This window comes from Pelophylax lessonae (genome assembly GCF_965119305.1).
Source record: "Pelophylax lessonae genome assembly, chromosome: 10".
Lineage (NCBI taxonomy): Eukaryota > Metazoa > Chordata > Amphibia > Anura > Ranidae > Pelophylax > Pelophylax lessonae.
In genome coordinates this window covers 146,920,269-146,946,723 of record NC_138777.1, presented here as the reverse complement: position 1 = coordinate 146,946,723, position 26,455 = coordinate 146,920,269, and the positions used below count along the sequence as shown (strand labels likewise).

The window sequence follows — 26,455 nt, the reverse complement described above, 5'->3', positions numbered from 1 at the left end:
TTAAAAAAAAAAAGAGTTTATTTCCACTTCAGGTACACACATAGATAATGTGGCATGAAAATCTTAAAATCTCATAAAATATTATTAAAATAGTGCGTGGCCATCACTGTGAATGGGTGAGCTAGAGCGGGACGTGGTACTGCAGCAATGCACGTGTACCTTTTCCGGTTTGCGTTCCACTCGGCTCTCACGTGACGACGCTACATGCATTCCATCTCACGCGTTTCATCAGCTCGCTGACATCTTCAGAGATGGGAGGGCACGTAGTATGTTACTGCTTATATTATCTGTTCCCACCCCAAACTCCACCCCGTTAATTTATATCCCGGAACCGGCATAGGAGTTCACAAAGCTGGCAGCGTTTGTGATGTATCCAACCTGGGCAACATAAGCATTACACCATTTAAATGTAAATAGTAAGTGCTGGCCGTACTATTATTAGCCTGCTTGCTAGCTATACATATATTTACCCGATTAATAAACTACATGTACCATGTCTGGATTAGTAAAAAATTAATTACATAAACGTTACTTAAAATGTGAACTTCATATACTATTACAGAAATAACATTTATAAACAAAAAACCGTGGTTAAAAATAATCATACTCATCATATTGATATTGTGGTATGGTGTGTCCATATGTTTTAAATAAAACCCATAATTATAATATGTCAGTGTTCTAGCAGTTTTGCACTAACTGCAGTAGTTGTAGGGAGTGCCCTACTGCAGCAGTAGTCCACTGACACCAGTCCAATCCACTGTCTAGCTGTTGCCTAGCTTTTTTTCTAGCAGTTTTTCACTGACTGCAGTAGTTGTACTAAGTGCCCTACTGCAGCGGTAGTCCACTGACTCCAATCCAATCTACTGTCTAGCTGTTGCCTAGCTTTTTATCTAGCTGTTTTGCACTGACTGCACTGCAGAAGTGATTTAAAAGTATTGCAGTGAGTGAGTGCACTACTGCAGCAATTTATTATGCAATAATGCACCAGATGATGTGAAACTGATGTCTCTGCAAGTGCACTTTTCCTATCAGTTTTCATGCAGTTAAAGCGGAGTTCCGGCCACAAAAAAAAAATTTCAATGAACATACCCCCGGGACAGTCAGGGCTAGTGCATTCCACAATGGCTAGCCTCTGATCTGTCCCGGTTCGCACTTACCTTTTAGAAGAAATACTTACTTTTAAAATTTCTTATCCAGCGCTGCCATCTGTGTGCAGCTTGAATCCAGCGTGATCCTCTTCCGCGTCCTCTTCCGTCCTCTTCGGTCCCACGATGCACTGCGCCGGCGCCGCCGTCACTTCCGGGTCTGCAGCGTCATCCCTGCACAGCTTCTGGGCATGCCTAGAAGCTGTTTAGCAAGGTATGACGCGCCTGCACCGGAACTGACGTTGGGGCCGGTGCAGGCGCATTGATTCGATGACGTTCAGCTCCCAGGAATCATTGCAAAGCGGAAGTGACAGTGCGGGCCGTGCGGCCGAGGGAGGAAGTGGAAGAAAGGTGAGTATGTTTTTCTGCAATTACAAGGTAAGTAAACAAAAAAAAAAATCCTAACTACCCATTTCTTTTTCAGGTTAACTATAGCAAGCGGATGGCCCAAAATCGACTATGTCGATTTTGTGGCCGGAACTCCGCTTTAAGTTGTGAGGAACAAGCCCTTAATGTTAAAAATTTTAATAAATAAAGATTAACATGCTCAGTAACAGATTTGTGTCGAACTTTGTGTTTATTTTGCAAAATTTTAAATGTACAAAAATATCGGCCATTATACCGATATGCGATCACCAAAATTTCGATATCGGCAAGGAAAAATCAATATTGGTCGATCACTAATATATATATATATATATATATATATATATATATATATATATAGGATTTGATCTAGGTTAGTGTTAGGGTTAAAGTCAAAGGTCAGCATCAATGTTTTAGTTTTTTTTTTTTATTCTTCTATTAACGTTTGAAGAATAAAAAGTATATTTTGTATTGCAGAAAGAGATCATTTTTAAAATGTATCCAAACCCAGAAATAAAAGGCCCCTTTCACATGCGCTGACCATTTGTCCGTTTTTCATACTTCCGTTGACAGATGAAAACCAGACATCAATGCATCTTTATGGAAAAACTGATGCAAATGGCTCCATTTACATCCGTTTACATCTGCTTCCGTCAACATTCGTGTTTTGGAACGGATCAAAGCCCTATTTTTCTTCCATAAAAAAACAGATTGGACAAAAAACAGATGTAAATGGTCCGTTTTTACATGAAAAAATGGCTCCGGGACTCAAGTGGTTAAGAACTCTAGCTGGAGAATGTAAAAAAACAGATGAAAAACGTATGACAAACTGATGTAAACCTCATACCTTTTTTCTTTGAAAAAATGTGACTGAACTGATGAAACGAACAATCCTCATGTGTGAAAGGGGCCAAAGGGTAATATATTGCAGCCTACCAGTTCTTAGATGTGGCAGCTGCATTCGTTTTCTTTTTTCATAACTTTTTACCATTTATTTGTACCTTGTGAATCTGCCAGTAACACACTCCCAGTACTGTATAACAAACTCAATCGTCCTTCTGTATTAGGACAACAGAAACAAGATACGATTATGAAACCCTGCCCATCTCAATAATATGGAGGGATGTAATTCTGTAGTCTTCACAGAACAGTGTAATTTACAGTGCACATGAAGTTGCTAGCTCACAAGATTTCCAGCAAGATCAACTTTTTTTGGAACTTATAAAACAATTATGAGAAAAGAATTGCAATATGGATGCTTAGACTTAAAAATTCTCCCCAAGTTGCTGCTCTTCACTGCCAATTGAAGCCTAGGTGCCGGGAACTGTAAAAGCCCTCCCGGCTTACAGGAGGGATCCCTGGTATCCAAATTTATTGCAAGGGATATCCACATACCCGCAAGCATGACATTGACAGTCCCTGCCTTAGGGCCAATCCTCTAATGCCTTTCTCCCAATAGCCCTTAGTAAAATAGAGTGTAATACATGTGTATACCAGGGCTTCCTCTAGTGTGCGGTGGCTTAATTTAAATGTAAGCTAAATGCTTTTAATGATATATTAAACAAGGGTTCAGAGAAATTCTTTGTCAGGGTTTTACTTAAACTTTAAATAATGCTTGTTTGAGTCTTTCTTTGAATTGCATTGTGTTTTATTATATTTTATAGAAAAAGATATGTTTAACCCCTTGCCGACCAGGCCATGACGGCTACAGCGTGGTCGGCTTATTCTGTGTTGCATCATGGATCGCGAAGCGACACAGGGCCAATGACAGCAGCCCTTTACCACGTGATCGCTCTGTCCAATGATGGAGCAATCAGTTGTCAACAAACCGACACATGTCTGGTTCAGTGCCACACCAGTGCTCATCCATGCCACATCCATGCCACATTAGTGCTCATCCATGGCACATCAGTGCCACTACAGTGCTTATCAGTGCCCTATAGTGCCTCACAAAAGTGTAATGGGTAGTCAGGAAATGACGGTGTTCCCTGCATGTTGGGCCTCAGTATGTAACCGACTGAGCAAGCAACTCATTGAGAAAAACCTGCTTGATCCCCTTCAGTCTGGATTGTGCCGTCAGCACTCCACAGAAACTTCTCTCCTAAAACTCACAAATTACTTACTAACAGCTAAAACCAGTTGTCACTACTCCGTACTCTTAGGCTGGCCATACACTATACAATTTTCTTGTTCAACTTTCCTTTAGATTTACCAAAACCATGTAATATAGGGTCAAACCTAAACACTTTCAATTTGTATGCAGTCAGGCAGGCCCTTGCACTACATAGTTTAAGGTAAATCTAAAGGAAATTGAATAAGAAAATTGTATAGTGTATGGCCAGCCTTACTCTTAGACCCCTCTGCTGCCTTTGATACAGTTGACCACCCCCTCCTCCTCAAAAAACTCAATTTGCTTGATCTCTGTTACAGTGCTCTCCATTGGTTCGAATCTTACCTATCTCACCACACCTTCAGTGTCACTTACAATTGCACTTACTCCTCTGCAATTCCTCTTACCATTGGGGTCCCCCAAGGTTCTGTCCTTAAACCGCTACTATACTCAACCTACACCTCCTCCCTGGGTCAGCTTATAGCCTCCCATGGCTTCCACTACCATTTCTATGCTGATGACACCCTAATCTATCTCTTTACCCCTCAGCTCACCCCATCAGTCTCCTCCCGCTTCACTTATTTAAGAAAAGACATATCAGCCTGGATGTCACACCACTTCCTCAAACTGAAGCTATCTAAAACTGAGCTCATAATATTTCCTCCCCCACGGTGCCTCTTCCCCTAAATTCTCTGTTAAGATCCATGAAACAACTATTAGTCCTTCCACACATGCCAGGGTGCTAGGGGTAACCCTGGACTCTGCACTGTCCTTTCTGGCTCCCATCCAATCCCTGTCCAAATCATGCCACCCTAACCTCTGCAACATCTCTAGAATACGCCCATTTTTAACCAACGACACCACCAAGCTTCTAATTCACTCTCTGGTTATCTCTCGCCTCGACTACTGCAACTCCCTCCTCATTGGACTACCTTTACATAGATTATCTCCCCTTCAGTCCATAATGAATGCTGCTGCAAGACTCATCCACCTTATCAACTGTTCAGTGTCTTCCACCACTCTCTGCCAATCCCTTCACTGGCCAATGAATACAATTCAAAGTACTAACAATAGTTTACAATGCTATCCACAACTCTGCCCCCAGCTACATCACTAACCTGATCTCAAAATATCAACGTAATAAAGACTTCCTGCTCCATAGCTCCCTTGTCACCTCCTCCCATGCTTGCCTCCAGGATTTCTCCAAAGCTTCTCCCATCCTTTGGAACTCTCTACCCCAATCTGTTTGACTGTCCCCTAATCTTTAAAGAAGCCTATTAGGCTACTAATACACTGTTTTACTTTCTCCATCAGCTCACCCCCAACAGCTATTACCTTTTGTATCAATTGACCCTCCTTTTTAGATTATAAGCTCTAATGAGCAGGGCCCTCTGATTCCTTTTGTACCAAATTGTATTGTAACTGTAATGTCTGCCTTCATTTTGTTAAGTGCTGCGCAAACATTTGGTGCTATATAAATCCTGTATAATAATAATATAATGTGTCCAGGCTATGTAAAAGTCTCACACGCATTGCCATATTCAAGAGGGGCAGAAGAATGTATTTTGGGGTGTCATTTTTGCTATGTACATGCTATGTGTTAGAAATATAAATGGACAACTTTGTGTAAAAAAAAAAAAAAAGCTTTTTTCATTTTCTTTCCACATTTTCCAAAAACTTGTGGAAAAAAATGACATGTTCAAGAGGCGCATTATGCCTTCTAGATTATGTGTTGGGGTGTTTTCTTTCCAAAATGGGGTCATTTTGTGGGCATTTCCATTGTCCTGGTGCTCCAGGGCCTTCAAAATTGTGATAGGTTGTCAGGAAATGATATGTGTAATTTTTGCTCCCAGAACACCTGGAGGTGCTACTTGGATGTTGGGCCTCTGAATGTGGCCAGGCTGTGTAAAAGTCTCACATATGTGGTATCGTCATACTCGGGAGGAGTATCAAAATGTGTTTTGGGGTGTTGTTGCAAGTATGCCTATACAGTGTGTGAGAAATAACTTGGTAATATGACAATTTTGTGAAAAAAAAATAATAAAAACTTAATTTTGCCAAAATTGTGGGAAAAAATTACAACTTCAAAAAACTCACCATGCTTCTTACTAAATACCTTGTAATGTCTACTTTCTAAAAAGGTGTCATTTGGGGGTTATTTGTACTTGCCTGGCTTGTTAGTGTCTCAAGAAATTAGATAGGCCATCGGTACATCAGGTGTGATCAATTTTCAATGATTGGCACCATAGCTTGTAGACCCCGTAACCTTCACAAAGACCAAATAACATATACTTATTTGGGTTATTTTTACAAAACATATGTAGCAGTATAACTTTTGGCTAAAATTAATGAAGAAAAATTACAAAATTTGCTAAATTTTAAAACCGAAACAAAGAAAATGCATTTTTTTCCGGTCTTTTTTCATTTATAGCACAAAAAATAAAAAACCCAATGATGACTAAATACCACCAAAAAAAAAACTATTTGTGTGAAAAAAGGATGAAAATTTCATATGGGTACAGTGTTACATTGTCATTCAAAAGGTGAGAGCACTGAAAGCTAAAAATTGGTCTGGTTAGGAAGGGGGTTCCAGTGCTCAGTGGGTAAGTGGTTAAAGAAATAAAGATACGAGAAAAGTTTACTACTCAAAGGCACCTATTTCTTTGACTACCTTTTCAGTCCTGTATCTTTTATTTTATCAGATTTAATAAAAAAAGTAGGCCTTGGTAGGAACCTTTGGGGAATGGTGTTTTTTTTTAGGATAATGCTAACTCTAAAATGGGTCTGAGAGCCAATGACATTAATGTGGGAATCATGATCCAATAATAGTCTACTGCCTAATGTAGCAGTCCTTACATGCTATTTCTGTGCATGCCGATTGTTCCCATGGTCATCTTTCACAACAGGGTCTACAGCTTGGCATTGTGCGCTGAGGCCTTTAAATCTTTGCTGCAAATGTAAGTCCCACATGGGTTTTTAAGGCCCATGAATAGTTGCACCATTTTTCTTAATGGTAGTTCTGCTAGTGGTCTGTTCATTTGAGTAAGAAGTGACGTAAGGACTTCTTAGAACTTATTTTGAACTGTGCACAAAAGTACTTTTCCTAATGCATTGGCTGTGTTTTTAGATATTGTCAATTTTTCTAAACCTTGACACATGTAAGAGTGTAGAATTACTTGTCCTAATTGTAATTTACTCTCTTTCAGTAACTATGAAGCTTTGGACCCACTAAATGTAAAGGAGAATAACAAAAAGGTTAGTTGTTTCCTTTTTCCAGTGATGCAGAAATATTTTTTTATACTAACATATGTTTAGCTAAATTCTGTCTATTAACTTGTAGGCATATGATGGCTTTTCAGCTCTTGGGATACCACCACTTCTATCCCCATCTGACATGTTGCTTCGCTCTGTGCCAGACAAGCTCATTATTCTCACATACCTCTGTCAAATTCGATCTCACTTCACAAGTGTTCATCCAGCTGCTACAACTCAAAATCCTCACGGGGATGTAGAAAAGCAGAAGCATGACATTGTTTCAGAACTACAAGGAGACTTCAACTCCAAGCAACAAAATGTTACTCCTCAAGATCAAGATATCATCCCAGCCTCTGAGGAACACAGCGTTAAACCCACACCCACAAGTGAAACTTTTTATGTAAATGTGGACCTTGGAAAGCAAAATCTTTCAGAACTATCCACTGATGAACAAGTGTTGAAAATGTCCACTCCTGCATCTCAGGGAGAAATAAGTGCTATAACAGATATAAATGAAAGAATAAAGCAATCAATGCAGGAAAAGGAATCTGCACCTAAACTAGAAAATAAGTTAGAAACCATGCCCGAGACACAGAATAAGCATGAAGGCTATCCTGACAAACAGAAATTGGCAATATCTCCTCCTGTAGACAGTTTACCAAAATACTCTGTTTTGGAAAAAAAGCTTGCATGTCCTACGGCCGAACTAAACACAAATGTGTTAAAAAAGGACCTTACAAATACAGAGGATGAAAATATAGCAGGTACTGTTAAAGGGACAAATAATTCTGGAGTTGTTCCACCTCCTCGTGTGAAGAAGAGACTAAGTGTTAATGGAGGTTTAACAGAGTTAAACCTGGAAGAGGGAGAAACCTCCTTTCAGTCAGGAACTGTTCCTGTTGCTCCTCCACGAAAAGGAGGAGGCCTAGGTCATCTTCGCGATGCCGACCTTGTGAAGAAAAGGCGCTCTCTTATTCGATCCCAGTCCCTTTCACAAGAAGAGGTCAGTTTTTTCACCTTATGATTCTCTTTTTTTCATTAATATAATGTTTTAGTTTGTTTAATTTTTTTGCTAATTTGGGACAATAATGCTTATATTTTAATTTTGCAACTACAGGAAATGGATCTCACATTAAAAAGTCACGAAACAACTTCAAGACCCTCTTCCCAAATTGTGAATGGTAACTGATATACAAATTCATCATCTTGGCTCTGTTTTAAAAATTCTGCTTTGTGCAATTGTTAATTAGGGCTTTGTGGAAAAACTTAAGTACTACCATCTAACATGAACTTAATTTAATAGGAATCTTGAAGATACATATCAAAGTCTTCATTACAGCTATCTGTCTGAAGGCCTTGTAAAGTGGTAAATCTTGCAAAGTTTAAAATGTAAACTTAGGTTGAACTGGATGAACTGATGTCTTTTTTCAACCTCACTAACTATGTAACTATGTACTATGTATATTTGCACCAAATATAACAGACAGGACTGGATTTGCCATAGGGCATGCTAAGCACAAACTTATAGGCAACACCTTATAAGGGGCTAGAATCCTGGTCATTTGCAAAAGCTGACAGGCTGCAGGCTTAAAACAACCTGGAAAGTGAAAAAAAAAAGTTAGAATTTTTAGAAAAATAAAAATAGTACGTACAGTATATAACCCCTTATTCATCCAGAATCCTTATTTACCCTTAATCAGCCATAAATAACTTCCCCCTCCCCGTCTACCTTTTAGATACTCATTGATACCCCTTTTATTTAAATATTTTTGTTAAATTGTTATGCCTAATAGCTTGCATATAAAATAAAATAATTTTTACAAGACAATAGTGGCAAAAGAAAATCTTGTTTGTCTCCTCCCCCCCCAAATAGACAATAGGGGAGATGTTCTAAAACTGGTGCACACAGAATCTTGTGCAGCTTTGCTTAGTAACCAATCAGTTTCTAGGTTTTAGCCCTCGTTCACATTGAATGCAGGTTTGAAATCGTGCAACTTTATCTGAACTCTCACAATTTCAAAGCCGCATTTCAGTCCGACTTCGTGGGGGCGACTTGAAAGACATCTATGCAGGTTCATGCACAGATGTCTATTGAAGTCACCCCCAAAGTCACCAAAAGTAGTGCAGGAACTAATTTTAGAAATTGGTGCAGAGCCACAAAGACGCCGCTGCACCGATTGGGATGGTGTTATTACCAGCAATAGTCAGCGACCTGTCAAATCACTTCAATGTGAACAAGGGCTTATTGTCAAAGCGTAATTGAACAAGCCGAAGTTAGACACTGATTGGTTACAATGCACAGTTGCGCCAGATTCTGTGTGCACCAGTTTTAGTGCATCTCCACCACTGTAGGTATTACTTTGTTAATGACAAAATGATTGCTAAATTGTTAGCCCCATAGCTTGAATGTAAATAATGTTCTTGTCCATAAGGAAGTATACAGGTGAATCAGCTGAAGTAGCTAAATCTGCCCGCAGCATTAGCTCCCATTACCAATTGTTACATTCAAATTTGTTAGGTTTTTCCTGCACATTATAACAGGGATTAAGAAAAAAACAAATATTTTAAGCAGAAAAACAGAGTTATGGTTTGGGGGGTGTGGCCTGTTTCTGGACAAGGCTTAAGGGACCAGATGTTCTGCATTTATAGGCTCCCAATAGGGAAATCCAGCCCTGAAAACAATGGTTTTAGAATTGTTAAATTACTTTCTATTGTTCATTATCTTAGGAGACCCTATGTGTTCTATCCTTTTATGCTACATTTTTATTTTTTTTAACCCAGGATTTTCCCCCTAAATGTACTCACACGCTCTAATTCGTCCCAAAGGTGCTCTCGGGTTGAGGTCAGGATTTTGTGCAGGCCAGTCAAGTTCCTCCACCCCATAATTGCTCATGCAGGTCTTTATGGACCTTGCTTTGTGCACTGTTCCAAATCATTTGGTGAAGGGGGTATTATGGTGTGGGGTTGGTTTTTAGGGGTTGGGCTTGGCCCCTTAGTTCCAGTGAAGGTAACTCTTAAGGCATCAGCATACCAAGACATTTCGGACAATTTCATACTCCCAACTTGGTGGGAACAGTTTGGGGATGGCCCCTTCCTGTTCCAACATGACTGCACACCAGTGCACAAACAAGATCCCAGTACTTTTATTAATATAGTGTATATGTACAGTATCTCACAAAAGTGAGTACACTGCTCACATTTTTGTAAAAATTTTATTTTATCTTTTCATGTGACAACACTGAAGAAATTACACTTTACTACAATGTAAAGTAGTGAGTGTACAACTTGTATAAACAGTGTAAATTTGCTGTCCCCTCAAATTAACTCCACACTCACCCATTTATGTCTAAATTTCTGGCAAGAAAATTGAGTACCCCCTAAGTGAATATGTCCAAATTGGACCCACCGGGCCTAATTCACTAAAAGGAAGGAGTAGAAATGCTCACTCCCCATTTAATTACTCCCGTCTAGAGCAATTAAGACCACAACTAGGTGAACCTGCAAATGCAATATTACAGCTAGATGCAGTAGTGAATTGCGATTAGAGTTCACGGATTCGCGGTCACGTTTTCATAACCGGAAATTCCTATGTTCTGAATAAATATCACAGAGTAATGTCAGCTATTATGGTACATTTGTTGTTTGTATAATTATGCATCTGTTATGTGTTTTAACTTTTAGATTGCCTATTAGCAGACTACAGAGTTCTCTAATTATCAACATTCACTCTTTATTCATCCTAAACTTTCAGCCATGTCTAATTGTACCCAGCACATTGGGGTAGTGCTCATGGGCAAAGACTGCTTGGTCATGAGTTCTAGTCTCAACCATGCTAACACCCTGCATTTTCGCCGGTGTGTGATTATTTTTTTGCCACATAGTAATACCTTGGCTTTATCACATACAATTGCATGTAAATGGCAATTTACATTTGAAAAACAGACATGCATATGTTGCGGCTGCAATTAGGCGTTCTCCAAGTTTCAGCATTCACAGTTGACAAAAATTTAAGTAGGTGATGCTAGGCCTGCCAGAGACACTAACCGCTCCTCTCGTTTCCTGACCAGTAGTCTTGTTATCCTGGTATCAGGTGGAGGAGAGGATAGGGTCTTGCAGCCCAAATATCGGGACCTCAAATGATGCAACCAGTGAAGTCAGGGAACAACAAGTAAGAAAAGGACTCATGGTTAGGAGTAGGTCGGGAGCCAGACCCCAAGGGAGCAAAGTCCAGCAAAGTGGTCTAGAGTGAGCCGTGTTCGGTAACCAGAGTCAGTACAATCCAAAGGGGTGATCCAAAGAGTAGTCAAGAGCGAGCTGTGTTTGGTAACCAGAGTCAGTACAATTCAAAGGGGTGATCCATAGAGTAGTCAAGGTAAACCAAAGTCAGCAACAAGACATAGTACATAAATAGTAGACAATCAGGAAGGAAAACCTATACTAAGGCGCCAGCAGGAAGTGGAAGAGGGTATTTATGGGTCATAGGATTAGGTAACTGACAACAGCTGACCACTGGGTGGAACAAGAGTCTAATACCAAAAGGTAGCTGATAATGAGAAGCTTGCTCAGAATAAGAATCAACCCGTGGCCCAGGCAGCAGGGAGACGACCCAGAACACCAGATCAACTCCTGGCCAAGGCGTGACAGGTAATGGCATACTTGCGATTTAATCCCATGGTTTCAGTGTTTATAGATAGGAGTGCTAACCACTAAACCATTGAGCTTAGCCCAATTATACTTGGAATATTAGTTCTATGTTTGAATAATTAATTAACATAAATCTCAAATATATATAGTGCTCAAATGCATGATCAGTGTAAAATTGACACCAATTTGTAATGCATTGTCAACTCCCGGCAATACAGATATTAAAAACATGAAGAAAAAAAACGGCGTCCATACCAGGCCCTCTGGGTCTGGTATGAATTTTAAGAGGAACCCCACACCAAATTTTTTTTACAAAAAAACAGCGTGGGGCCCCCCCCCAAAAAATCTATACCAGACCCTTATCTGAACATGCAGCCTGGCAGGCCAAGAAGGGGGGGGGGGCGAGCAAGCGCCCCCCCGAACCATACCAGGCCCCCCAAAGCACCTTGGGGGGGCCCCTGATGGGGACAAGGTCCTCTCTCGACAACCCTGGGCTGTGGTTGTGGGGTCTGCGGTTGGGGTGCTTATCGGAATCTGGAAGCCCCCTTTAACACAGGGACCCCCAGATCCGCCTGCCCCCTATGTGAATGGGTATCGGGTACATCATACCCCTACCCATTCACCGAAAAAGTGTAAAAAAGTAAAAACCACAGAACACAATTTTTGAGTCCTTCATTAACCACTTGCCGCCCGCCCGCCCGCTGTCAATTGACGGCGGAGCGGTGCGACCATTATTCTGGGAAGACGTCATATGACGTGATCCCAGAATAGCAGGGCAGGCGCGCGATCGTGTGCGCGCCGCCCTGCACTGCCGGTGTCGGGGGGGCCCCGGGACACCCCCCGTCACCGGCAGGGGGGAAACAGCCAATGGGCATGGCTGTTTCCCACGTGATCGGCTGTGTTCCAATGACACGGCCGATCACAATAGAGCAGCCCGGAAGATGACCGCGCATGCGCGATCGGGAGCGCGCAGCGCGGTCATGTCGGTGGCGCTGTGTTCCGTAGGAACACAGCTGTCACCGGCAGTAGTAAACAGTCACTGACAGTGACTGTTTACTAAGTGATCGGCTGTGAATCCATTCACAGCCGATCACAAAATGTAAACAAAGAGCAGTAACTCACTGTTACTAGCTCTTCTCCCCTCACACAGCTTCCAGTGTGAGGAGAGCAGAGCTAGAAATAGTGAGTTACTGCTCTGTGTACCTGTAAAAGTAAAATCACAAAAATAAATGTCCCCACACAGTCCTCAGCCCCCCCCCCCAATTACACCTGTCACCCAACAGTCACCTCATCAGTGCCCAAAAATTGACACCCATAAGGCTACGTTCACATGTGAGCGTAGCGATCGCGGGCAGAATCACCGCGATTCTGCCCGCGATCCGGAAATCATTGCAAATTGCGGGACGCCTGTGCGTTGCCCGTGATTTGCAATAGCACCCCAAACGCTGTGCGATGTTGCTGCAATTTCCGCCTGCCGAATCGCGGTAACATCGCACAAACAACGCATAACGCCCAAAAAAGGTACAAGAGCTTCTTTGGGGCGTCATGCGTTGTTTGCGTGATGTTACCTCGATTCGGCAGGCGGAAATTGCAGCAACATCGCACAGCGTTTGGGGTGCTATTGCAAATCACGGGCAACGCACAGGCGTCCCGCCATTTGCAATGATTTCTGGATCGCGGGCAGAATCGCAGTGATTCTGCCCATGATCGCTACGCTCACATGTGAATGTAGCCTAAAGTTCACCGGTCACCAGAGACTGCCATCAGTACCGCCGTGCACCATCGCCCGTCACCTGTCACCCATCAGTGACCATCACCTGTCACCCCATCAATCACCATCACCTGTCACCCCATCAGTCATCGTCCTCTGTCACCCTATCAATCATCGTCACTTGTCACCCCATCAGTGATTGTCACTTGTCACCCCATCAATCATCGTCACTTGTCACCCTGTTAGTGATTGTCATCTGTCACCCCATCAATCATCGTCACTTGTCACCTCATCAATCATCGTCACCTGTCACCTCATCAATCATCGTCACCTGTCACCCCATCAGTCCTCGTCACCTGTCACCCCATCAGTCATTGTCACCTGTCACCCCATCAGTCATCGTCACCTGTCACCCCATCAGTCATTGTCACCTGTTTGCCATATACATGCAATCACTTACCGACCGCCTAACGACTATATGCGTCGGCCATTAAAAGCTAAATACTGGGGTTATGGCAGCAGATAGCTGCCATAACCCCGGTATTTTTTGAAACGGCGGGCGGACGGCTTTCAGATAAGGGTGGTCCCAGTGGCGGATTCGCCGCAAAATTACCCTTACGGTGCAGGGGAAGAGGTGCCCCCCCCCATCCTGCCGCGTCCCAGACGTTTTCCCAGCTTACCGGACCCGCCGGCAGCGGGGAAAACTATCCGGTCCCGGATCCTCAGAGACAGGAAGTTGAGTGAGGGCAAGATGACCCTCACTCGACTCAATGGTCTTGGAGGACCGGAGCTACGTCAAAAGACGTTGCCTAGCAACCGGTTTAAAGGGCCGCTTTTTTTTTTTTTTTTCCTTTTTCAACAATTTTTTATTTTTTTTTCATTTTTAGTGTAGTTGTGAGGTGTGAGGTCTTTTTGACCCCAGATCTCACAATAAAGAGGACCTGTCATGCCTATTTCTATTACAAGGGATGTTTACATTCCTTGTAATAGGAATAAAAATGTTCAAAACATTTTTTTTTAAACTGTGTAAAAATAAAAAAAATAATAAATAAAATAAATAGGAAAAAAAAAAATGAAAGCGCCCTGTCCCCGTTAGCTCGCGTGCAGAAGCAAACGCATACGCAAGTCCCGCCCACATATGTAAACGGTGTTCAAACCATACATGTGAGGTATCTCCGCGATCGTTAGAGCGAGAGCAATAATTTGAGCCCTAGACCTCCTCTGTAACTCTAAGCTAGTAACCTGCAGAAATTTTTAAAATGTTGCCTATGGGGATTTTTAAGTACCAATGTTTGGCGCCATTCTGTGAGCATGCGCAATTTTGAAGCATGACATGTTGGGTATCTAATTACTCGGTGTAACATTATCTTTCACATTATGGAAAATTGGGCTAAATTTACTGTTTTCTTATTTTTTAGTTCAAAAAAGTGAATTTTTTTAAAAAAAATTGCATTTGGAAGACTGTTGCGCAAATATGGTGTGATAAAAAAATATTGCAATGATCTCCATTTTATTCTCTAGGGTCTCTGCTAAAAAAAAAATATATAATGTTTGGGGGTTCTAAGTAGTTTTCTAGCAAAAAAAATGATTTTAGCTTGTAAACACCAAGTGTCAAAAATAGGCCCAGTCTTAAAGTGAATAAATGGACAACTTTGTGAAAGTGCTACTTGGATGTTAGGCCTATGTATGTGGCCAGGCTGTGAAAAAGTGTTACACATGTGGTATCGCCATACTCAGGAGGAATAGCAGAATGTATTTTGGGGTGCAATTTTTGCTATGTACATGCTATGTGTTAGAAATATTGCATAAATGGACAGCTTTGTGTAAAAAAAATGTGTTTTCATTTTCTTTCCACATTTTCCAAAAACTTGTGGAAAAAAATGACATATTCAAAAGACTCATTATGCCTCAAAAGTTATACGTTGGGCTGTTTGCTTTCCAAAATTGGGTCGTTTTATGGGGGTTTCCATTGTCCTGGTGCTCCAGGGCCTTCAAAAGTGCGATAGGTTGTCAGGATATTATATGTGTAATTTGTGCTCCTAGAATGCCGGACGGTACTACTTGGATGTTAGGCCTCTGTATGTGGCCAGGCTGTGAAAAAGTCTCACACATGTGGTATCGCCATACTCAGGAGGAGTAGTAGAATGTGTTTTTGGGTGTAGTTGCAAGTATACATATGCTGTGTGAGAGAAATATCCTGTTAATACGTCAATTTGTAAAAAAAAAAATCTTCATTTTGCAAAGAGTTGTGGGAAAAAATGACAACTTCAAAAAACTCACCATGCCCCTTATTAAATACCTTGGAATGTCTACTTTCCAAAAAGGGGTCATTTGGGGGGTATTTGTACTTTCCTGACTTTTTAGTGTCTCAAGAAATGAGATAGGCCTTCAGTACATCAGGTGTGGTCAAGTGTGATCAATTTTCAATGATTAGCACCATAACTTGTGGACTCTATAACTTTCACAAAGACTAAATAATATACACTTATTTGGGTTATTTTTACCAAAGATAAGTAGCAGTATAATTTTGGCCAAAATTTGTGAAGAAAAATTACTCATTTGCTAAATTTTATGACAGAAACAAAGAAAAATGCGTTTTTTCACAATATTTTCAGTCTTTTTTTATTTATAGCACCAAAAATAAAAAACCCAGTAGTGATTAAATATGATCAAAAGAAAGCTCTATTTGTGTGAAAAAAAGAACACCAATTTTTTATGGGTACAGTGTTGCATGACTGAGTAATTGTCATTCAAAGTGTGAGAGCGCTGAAAGCTGAAAATCAGTCTGGGCAGGAAGGGGGTGAAAGTGCACTGTAGGCAAGTGGTTTAAAAGAGAAAGCAAAACATAGTGTCCCTCAATGTAAATCCTTCGTCAATCACGACGCCCACCAGTCCTGAAAAATAGAAAAAAAAAACCCTACTTCGCCTTTTCTGAGGCTCCCCGCCGTATGCCGCTTTTGAGCTTTGACAGCTCTTTTATAGGCAAGGGGCGGTGCCACCCAGTTACATCATCCGGTGGCACCGCCCCTGTCTGACGTCACGTTATGTGATATCAGAAGGGGCGGGGCCCCCAGGTGGTGTAACCCTGTGGCTGCGCCCCTTGCCTATAAAAGAGCTGTCAAAGTTCAAACAACAGGGAGCCTCAGAAGAGGTGAAGCAGGGTTTTTTTTTCCCTATTTTTCGGGCCCCGCGGGTGTCGTGATTGACAATGGATTTGTAGCGAGGGGCACTATTTTTTGTTTTTTCTTTTTAATAAAGGATTTGTCAAAAACTGTGTTCAGTGGTTTTTAATTTTTTACACTTTTTTGGTGCATGGGTAGGGGTACAATGTACCTGATACCCATTCACAGGGGGGGAGCTGGGATCTAGGGGCCCCCTTGTTAAAGGGGGCTTCCAGATTCCGATAAGCCCCCCCACCTGCAGACCCCCATAACCACAGCCCAGGGTTGTCGGGAAGAGGCCCTTGTCCCCATCAACATAGGGACAAGGTGCTTTGGGGGGCACCCAAAAGCACCCTCCCCATGTTGAGGGCAGGCGGTGTGGTATGGTTCAGGAGGTGCTAGTATGGTGTTAGCTCACCCCCCCTTTCCTGGTCTGGTATAAATTTTAGGGGGGACCCCATGCCGTTTTGTAAAAAAATTCTGTCATAGGCTTCCCCTTAACCACTTAAATACAGGGCACTTTCACCCCCTTCCTGCCTAGACTAATTTTCAGCTTTCAGTGCTCATTGGCATCTATGGGAAATATTGGTCAGCTTGACATGGCACTGCTCCCGAACCATAAGTGACAGGGACACCAAACTTGGAATACATTGAGAGGGGACCCAGGACTACAACATATCCATACATTTTAATACTGGAGTATGCCTGTACAATACATTGACTGCACTAATATAACTCAACACACTATCCACTAACTACCTGCCTAATCTCTATTGTCACATGCTATACACGGCTGCCATATAAACGGCAGCCTTATACAGTATAGTGTGGGGTGTGTACTTCACCCCTGAGCCATGGTTGGCTAAAGGCACCCTGCCTTTGGCCAATCATGGCTCTGTCAGGACATTGTGCTGTGATTGGCCAAAGCATACAGGTCAGGTGCATGCTTTGGCCAATCATCAGCAACCAATGCACTGCAACAGCGCAGTGCATTATGGGGCGCTCATCGGCAGGCGAACTTCCCGCCCAGCGCCCTTATTTGTTTGTGTGCTCAGCAAACAAATGAACAGCTGATGTTCAAGTCGAACTTATGTTCAACTCGAACATCAAGCCCATCACTAATATTTATGTTTATCATTATTGTACCAGGTATATCCTATTATATATATGACAGACTTTGAAGTTTGAATATGACAGACCGACAGACAGAAGTTAGAATATGTAATAAAAGTAAAACTTTATTTTACAAAACATATATAAAAAAATAAAATCATTTAAAAAAATAATCAGACAGCAGGGGGTGGTCAGCAGAAGGACCAACCTCCATTTGCCACTCCAAATCTTGGATGCGGCGGACTGCCCACCACAGCAGCTCCCTCATGTCACCCAGCGATGGCTTCCATGCCTAATCAGTTTATTGAACAGGATGATAATGCTGCTGATTCCCTATCTGACTTCCCTGCCATGGATGCGCCAGCTTCTGAAGCTGCACTCAGATCCATGCTGCTATCGCTTCAGACTGGTATTCAAAAAAGCTCAGAACCTCAGTTAACCATTCGTCCGCCAGAATAGAAACCCCGGAGGATAACTCCAAATATGTGGAGCACCAACTCTCAGATATGGTAGCAGCCCACAACGAGGTGGTAGATATTCAGGAAGAGCAAGCTGAAATGATCTGTAAACTGCAGCTGAAAGTGGCAGACCTGTAGAACAGGTCCTGCTGTAACAATATAAAAGTTAAAGGGATTCAGAAATTGATTTGCTCATTGATCATGCGCATAGAATCCCAAAACCTGGACATCTCCCGGACACAGTCCCTAGAAATGTGCTGACAAGGGTACACTATAACCATATCAAGGACCAGCTCCTGAGGGCCGCAAGGATTGCCCGCTCGTTGCCTTACCCTTACGCAGGAGTATTACTCTTCCAAGATCCATCCGCAGCTACTGCTCAGAGGAGGAGGGAATTCACACCTGTAACAAAAGGTCCTCTAAGATAATAAATTGATATACAAATGGGGCATCACAACCAAACTGTTGGTCACTCATCGGGGCCAACAGGTGACTATCACCTCGCTGAAGGAGGGCTATAAACAGCTCCACAACTGGGGCCTCATTCCTACCCCTACCCTGGATTTGGCCCGTCACAATACCATAAATAAGGCTGTATCCCTAGGAAAGCCCAAGGATCGAAGAAACTAGAACCCCTCTCCTACCTAGTTATGAACTCTAAGCTCGCCTGGCAGACTTTTCAGTTTGGAACTATTGTTCCCGTTTAACCTCCCTGGAAGATAAGCCTACCCCATTACCACCTTCACCCCCAGTTAGGAAGTGTGCTAAGCACACACTGTTGTTTTACAGTTGTTCACTGCTTTCAAGTATTACGGTTTTACGCATTGTTATCTGTATTGCCTTCTACCTTCTCACATTTGGGCAAAAGACTGGACAGTTCTCCTAGACTCTATCTGAGCCTTGAAAGCGGTGCCTACACCTGAGCATCATGCCACTTAAGTTGACCATCAACGCAAAGTGCTTGAATAGCCCCTTCAAATCACCCAGGCTCTGGAGGGAACCGATTTCTCACAGTACTGACATACTTTGCATCCAAGAAACACACTTTGCTAGCTCAAAAGCCCCTACATGCCAACACAAAATGTTCCCGAACCAATATTTCGCAAATGCCCCCAATAAGACCTGTGTCATGATTGCTGTCCGCTCCACAGTAGCATTCCAACTACATTACATGGACATAGTTCTGATGGGCAGATACCTAATTCTCTCAGCCACCTTTAACAACATCCCCTTAGTAATTGCCAACATGTATGCCCCTAATACAAAACACAAACAATTTTACAAATCAATTTTGTCTAAATTGCAACCCTTCCCAAAAGAATAAATTATCCTGTGTGTCTTTGGACTCATCTAGCCCACTCAGGAGACACTCCACTGCGATCTCCTCCCTAATCCACTCTGAAGATTTCTATGACCCCTGGTGATGCTTGCACGGCTCAGAAAAAGATTACACGTTTTTCTCAGCAGCCCAAAAGTCCTATTCCAGGATTGACCTCTTCTTGGTACGCAAGGGTATTCTCCATACCATCTTACAGGCAACCATAGGCGATATCACCTGTAACTATCACACTTGACTATGGCCCGAGATTCACTTGTAGTTCCCTTTGGAGGATGAACATAGCCATCCTTTCCAACCCAGAATACCAGAAACGGGTAAAACAGGAAATAGAGATGTACTTTTCCCTTAACTCTGGATCAGTCACCGACGACTCACTCCTCTGGAATGCACACAAGGCCTGTGTGAGAGGCATATTTATTAAGCTGGGTGCCCAAGGGAAGCGAAAACGTTTTGAGCGCATGAAAATTAGACAACTTGAACATTTAAACAAACAAAACCAAATTAAGCTGCACAACCGCCTTACATAAATTGAGAGATGAACTCCACACATACCTACACTCTACATTTGACCATCACATTAAAAAACTTAGACTCATGGAGTAAACACAAGGTAACATACCTGGAGCACATTTAGCGAGACAAGTTAAACGCAAAGCGGCGATGGCCAGGATCCCCTTAAAGTACAATGCCCAGGGCCATAGGGTATGCAACCTAAAAGATATTGCAGAGTGTTTTAGGGAGTACTACTCCAAGTTGTACAACCTCAACCTATCCAGTTCTGAACCCGCTCCTGACTTATCCCAGAATAATGGTTTTCTAAATCAGATACTCCTCCCCTCACTTACAAACACTCAGTTCACAGCATTAAATTAACCTTTTTCTGAAGAAGAGATAACAAATGCGATTAATGACCTACCACTACATAAATCACCAGGACCAGATGGCTTCAGCAATGTGTATTACAAAACTTTTCCTGCAATTCTTAGTACACATCTTTGTAACGCATATTCCCAATTCGCTCAATCAGGCCAAATACCTAAAGAATCTCTCGAAGCGATAATTGTCACAATCGCCAAGGGAGACAAGTCACAAATCGCCCTGGCTAATAACAGGCCTATATCGCTACTCAACACCAACATCAAAATTTACACAAAAATATTAGCTACCTGCCTCTCCCTACACATTCAACACCTGGTCAACACTGACCAAGTAGGCTTCGTGCCCCAAAGACAAGCCCCGGGTGGCACCAGGAATTTCATCAATCTTATCCAATGGGCGGAGCACCATAGGATGCTCTGTTCCCTATCTCTGGATGCAGAGAAGGCGTTCGATAGAATACATTGGCTCTACCTCCCAGCAATCTTTGGAAAGATTTAGCTTCCAAGGTACCTTTTCTAAAGCTAATCTGGGCTTATACTCCTCCCCCTCAGCTACAGTCCAAATGGGTGGCATCATCTCCACGCCCTTTGATATCACTAATGGCACCAAGCAGGGGTGGTCGCATTTCACACTCATTTTTGCGCTAGTGATGGAACCCTTAGATGAAGCAATCGGGTCACATCCACATATAGCAGGTATCCAAATCGCTAACATTTCCCACAAGATAGGCTTATACGCAGACAATTTGATAGTTGCCCTTACCAACCCCATCCGGTCCCTACTGGCCCTTACTGAACTCCTTAACCAATTTGGACAAATCTCTCTCTACAAAATTAATTTCTCAAAATCCTCCATGTTAGGAGTTGGCCCAAACGCACACCTGAAACAACAAATAACTGGCTTGGGCCCCGGCTTCCTCCCTAACATACCTGTGTATTCAACTATTAACCCCCTCAACAAACCTAGTCAGAGTCAATCTAGATAGAGTGTCTAAAAAACTACAAGACATTTCCCAACAACTGCCCTCAATTAAAGCGTCTTGGGCCAGGAGAATAGCCCTGGTTAAAATGTTCCTTTTGCCCCATATCCTCTATCTTTTTCACTCAATTCCGTCCCCATTTCTGCAAGACCAGTACTCTCGGCTCCAACTAACAATCAACTCATTCATCTGGAATGGCAAACGCCCAAGAGTCCATAGCTCAATACTATATGCCTCAGAAAAGGTGATGGGTGTAGGGGCCCCAGTGGTTAAACTATACTACAAGGCAATTGTCCTGGATCCACTCAAAAGGTGGTGGGTCCATTACCAACAACACCTATGGTTTGAATAGACTGTAATTGAACTTGAACTTGAAACTTCCAATCCTCCATGTCCAACACTTCAACCTTCCTATCACATCTAGCTGCAATACAATGGATCTTCACAAAACTTACATTTGCACATATACACATCCCCCTAGCACACACATTAAATGTGTGAATCCCATTAAAGGTACTTACAGTGGGTCTGAGGGGAGGCTGCCGCCTTTGCCGACATTGCCCTCCTCCTCCTCCTGTATGGTGGAAACATGGGATTATACTACAAACCCACAGAAAAAAAAAATCAATTCCAGCAATTTGGAAAAGGGACACAAAGTATGTAAATCCATTGAAGGTACTTACAGTGATCTCCAGCCAGAGGGGCGTCCTCTGGGCAGGGTTGGCCTGTTTCCTCCTCCATCTCCCTTCTGTCCACCTTGGCTGATAATACATAAACCACACAATATAAGAAAGCAACAAAAAAATTGCAGTCCTCCCAAGTTTGAACATGGACACAGAACACAGACATTCACAGTCAAAGTAATTATAGTGGGCCCGAGGAGGAGTGCCCTCCTGCTGCTGCTATCCTCCTCATCATCACTGGTTTCTACAGAAAAGAACAGCACAAATTACACACAATTTTAGGACACAAACATCCAGCTACTTATCCATATGGCAGCAATATACTCATTGCCTCAACAATGTGGGTTCCAAAGCTAGTAACACATTAGGAAATGTCCATTGGACATTTACTTGGGGCAGGCAGTACATACAGGAACAATGTCATCAATGAGATTTATTGTGCATGTTTTGAACCAGGTGGTCACTGTACATCCACTATAGTGCACCCCCACCACCCCTAAGTAGCTAGTGGCTCACACTTTCAGGTCACTTGAAGCAGCCTGAAGATCATGTGTTCACTATGCAGTCACATTAGTCCAAGCTCCACAAAGCTGTTCTGAAAGCAGGTTATTCAGAACAGTTTTCTTTCATTTCCCAGTGAGCTGTGTTTTGCGTTCAGCTAGCAAATGCTACTTGGCCAAATCACACCCCTTTTTACCATGTGATTAGGTGTAGGCAAGCCCAGATCACTGTCAAACACAGTTGTCAGGAATGTAGCCCATTCAGAGTAGTTTAAAACATTGCTGGTAGTATCATACTTATTTGAAGAGCAATCCTATCAGGTATCAAGTGCTGGAGGCCAATGGAGAAAGGCCTACCTTGCAGCTAAGTTTCAAACTCCCTGGAGGTGAGACAGGAGGAGTTAGGCCCAAAGTCGCACAGGTTTCATGCAGACTTGCTTGCAGAAAGGGTTCAGGGATACCGCTGGTGTGCTGTGGGGTTACTGCAGGCAGGTGGCACCTGTGAGATGAAGCAGGTACTTAGGATCGCTGAGACAGAGGGTAGATCATTCAAGCCAAGGTTTGGTGCCAGGTGGGTAGCAGAGAAGACAAGGTCAAGTGGAAGCCAAGGTCTGGACAGGTAGCAGGCAGAGTAGATCCGTTAAACAAGCCGAGGTCAAAGTCAGGAAGCTAGCCGGAGACAGAGGTGTAACAAGCAGAGTCAGAAACCAGGAATCACAGAAAACAGGAAACAAGGGACGTTGGTAGAAGCTGAAGATCAAACTTAGAAAAGGGCTGGCTCCCTTATAAAGGGATAATTCAAAAGCCACTGGGTTTACCTCACGTTTAATTGGAAACGGCTCAATGTATTTAGGCCCCAGCTTCTTCAATGGGCAAGGCAGTTTCAGATTGGTTGTAGACAGCCATACCTCATCCCCAATTTTAAAGGAGGGATTCCCCCTGTGTTTCTTGTCAAAAAACTTCTTGTATTCGGTTTGAGCCTTCAGTATGCATTCTTGAAGGGTTTGGTAGTTTTGCTGTATAAAAGCAAGTCTGTCCTGAACCACAGGTACTGCAGATTCAGATATAGTTTCAGGAAAGGCAAGTGGGTGGAATCAATAGTTGGCCCAGAATGGAAACTGGTTTGTGGCTGAGTGTAGTGAATTGTTATAAGCAAACTCCGCAAATGGGAGCAACAAGGCCCAGTCATCCTGTGAAAAGGCTGAGAAACTGCGGAGGTACTGCTCCAAGGTTTGATTTGTACGCTCTGTTTGTCCATTGCTCGGAGGACGGTAAGCTGATGAGAGGCAAAGTTCTATTTTCAGTGCTTTACAAAGAGCTCTCCAAAACTTAGAGGTAAATTGTACCCCCCGATCAGAAACAATGCTACTGGGAAAGCCGTGGAGTCTCACAATTTCCTTGAGGAAGATGTGTGCAGTGTCATTTGTTGAAGGAGTGCCTACCAAGGGTAGGAAATGGGCCATCTTCAACAGGCGGTCCACCACCACCATAATGGCAGTAAAACCCTCAGAGGGTGGAAGCTCCACAATAAAATCCAAGGAGATCCCTTCCCATGGATGGTTAGGAATAGGTAAGGGTCTCAGTAGTCCCCAGGGCCTTGTCTTGTCACCCTTGCTACGTAGGCACACAGAGCAGGATTTAACAAAGGCTCTACAGTCTCAACTAAGGTTGGGCCACCAGAAGGACCGTTGGATGAGCTCACTTGTTTTACGAAATCCAAAGTGGCTGACTAACTGGTGGTCGTGGTACGTCTTGAAGACCTGAAACCTTGCCTCCTGAGGCACGAAGACCTTATCCTGATGCCAGAGTAATCCATCTTGTTTCCTTAACAAGGCCTGTTCAGATTCAGGGCATTTAGCAGAGGCTCATTCAATAACTAATTTCAAGCTGGGTTGAATCAGTAAAAAGTTCTGGGCCAAAAGAATGGTGCTCGTGGAGCAGGTTCCGTGGATTTGGGGAACATCCGGGACAAGGCGTCCGCCTACCTGTTCTTGGATCCTGGTCTATAAGTTAAATTAAAGTTAAATCTTGAGAAGAGTAATGCCCATCTAGCCTGTCGGGGTCTTAGACGTTTGGTGGACCTCAGGTACTCTAAGTTTTTGTGGTCAGTAAAGATCATGATCGGGTGATTGGCGCCCTCCACTAGATATCTCCACTCTTCGAAGGCCACTTTAATAGCCAGAAGCTCTCTGTCACCTACGTCGTAGTTTCTCTCGGCCTGGTTTAATTTCTTAGAGAGAGAGAAAGCTACTGGGTTTAAAAGAGCTTTTGGGCCCAGACGCTGAGAAAGCCACTTCAGAAGCGTCTACTTCAAGAACGAAAGGGAGTGCTGGGTCTGGGTGTTGTAGCACCGGAACAAAGGTAAACAAGGTTTTAGGTTTTTCAAAGGTTACTTGGGCTTCCTGATTGCAGAGGAAACGGGTATGGAGACGTGTAAGTTGAGTAGTTAGGGCGATGATAGTGGAGAAGTCAACATTTTGTATAATTAGTGTTGCGCAAAAATAAAAATCTATATCAATATGGATATATTATATTATTGTCCGCCCTAATTCTAGTATAGGTGATGTGTATAAATTTCCAATTGTTAAAACATAAATAGTAAAGTGCATACCATCTTAAAACATCAATGAGTGGTATAATCAATTAAATAAAATTTAAAAAGTGGAAAAAGTGCTGAGTGCTAAATCAATAATTATTGTATCAATCTTCCTTAAATTATTATGCTCCAGGAGGAACCGTTGTCTGCGTTTTGGGTCTTATTATCCCTTATATGAGGTGAGCGCCCAATCACAAGGGGGTGTACGGTGTGACAGGAATCTGTGACACATTGGTCACGCACTTTGGCCGGGAACACAGCCACATACTGGGTGGCCCGAGCACAAATAAAGGACATTTTATAAGCACTTGGCACTAATTATTCACTACGGACTTATTTTCAATATATTATTAAGTTTTAAGCACTTTGTGGACTGCTTCTGGTATTTTATAGTTGATTGCACCCATTTTTTATTATCACACTGCATGAGAGAATATATATAGCACAATTTGTAGCATAATAATTTAAGGAAGATTGATACAATAATTATTGATTTAGCACTCAGCACTTTTTTCACTTTTTTAATTTTATTTAATTGATTATACCACTCATTGATGTTTTAAGATGGTATGCACTTTACTATTTATGTTTTAACAATTGGAAATTTATACACATCACCTATACTAGAATTAGGGTGGACAATAATATAATATATCCATATTGATATAGATTTTTATTTTTGCGCAACACTAATTATTCAAAATTTTGGCACTGTGCACTTTCTGAGAAGTGAAGTGTTTGCAGCACTATATAAAAATCTAAGATAGGGAGGTTGCTCACAGGACTTATCTTAGATAGTGGAGAAGTTCTTAATAAATCTCCAGTAGAAATTGGCAAAGCCTACGAATCTTTGGCCTCCCTTTCGGTCTGTAGGAGCGGGCCAGTCTAGGATTGCTGCGACCTTCTGGGGATCCATGGAGATTCCCCCAACGGAGATTATGAGTCCCAAAAATTGAAAAGATTGTTTTTCAAAATCAGATTTCTCTGCTTTGGCATACAAACTGTGCCTGCGGAGGGTATTCAATACCTTCTTGACGTGAATTCGGTGTAGCTCAAGAGAGGTGGAGAAGATCAGGATATCAGCCAGGTAGACGATCAGAAATAAGTCAAGGTTCTCTCGGAAGATATCATTGAACAGGTGTTGAAATGTTGCCGGGTGTTGCATAGCCCAAAGGGCATCACGAGGTATTCGAAGTGGCCAAATCGTGTTCTGAAGGCCGTTTTCCACTCGTCCCCCTCTCTGATGCGAACCAGATTATAAGCCCCTCTTAAGTCCAGTTTTGTAAATATCCGGGCCGCTCAAAACCTCTGGAACAACTCTGGAACGAGTGGAAGAGGGTACCTATTCTTGATGGTAATTTTGTTGAGCTCCCAATAGTCGATGCAAGGTCTGAGGGAGTGGTCTTTTTTTCAACAAAGAAGATGCCTGCTCCAGCAGGTGAGGAAGAGGAACGAATGAAACCTTTGGCTAGGTTCTCATCAATGTATTGTCTGAGAGCCTCCAATTCCACCT

At 42.5% G+C, this 26,455-nt stretch overlaps 1 protein-coding gene across 1 annotated transcript in view; it reads left to right on the top strand.

Moving 5' to 3' along the window:
- The window catches only part of EHBP1L1 (EH domain binding protein 1 like 1), a 539,613-nt gene that overhangs the window by 443,047 nt on the left and 70,111 nt on the right, over positions 1 to 26,455 (top strand). Inside the window, 3 exon segments of the mRNA XM_082271174.1 lie at positions 6,831 to 6,879; positions 6,965 to 7,882; positions 7,997 to 8,060. Coding sequence (XP_082127300.1) covers positions 6,831 to 6,879; positions 6,965 to 7,882; positions 7,997 to 8,060 — 1,031 coding nt within the window.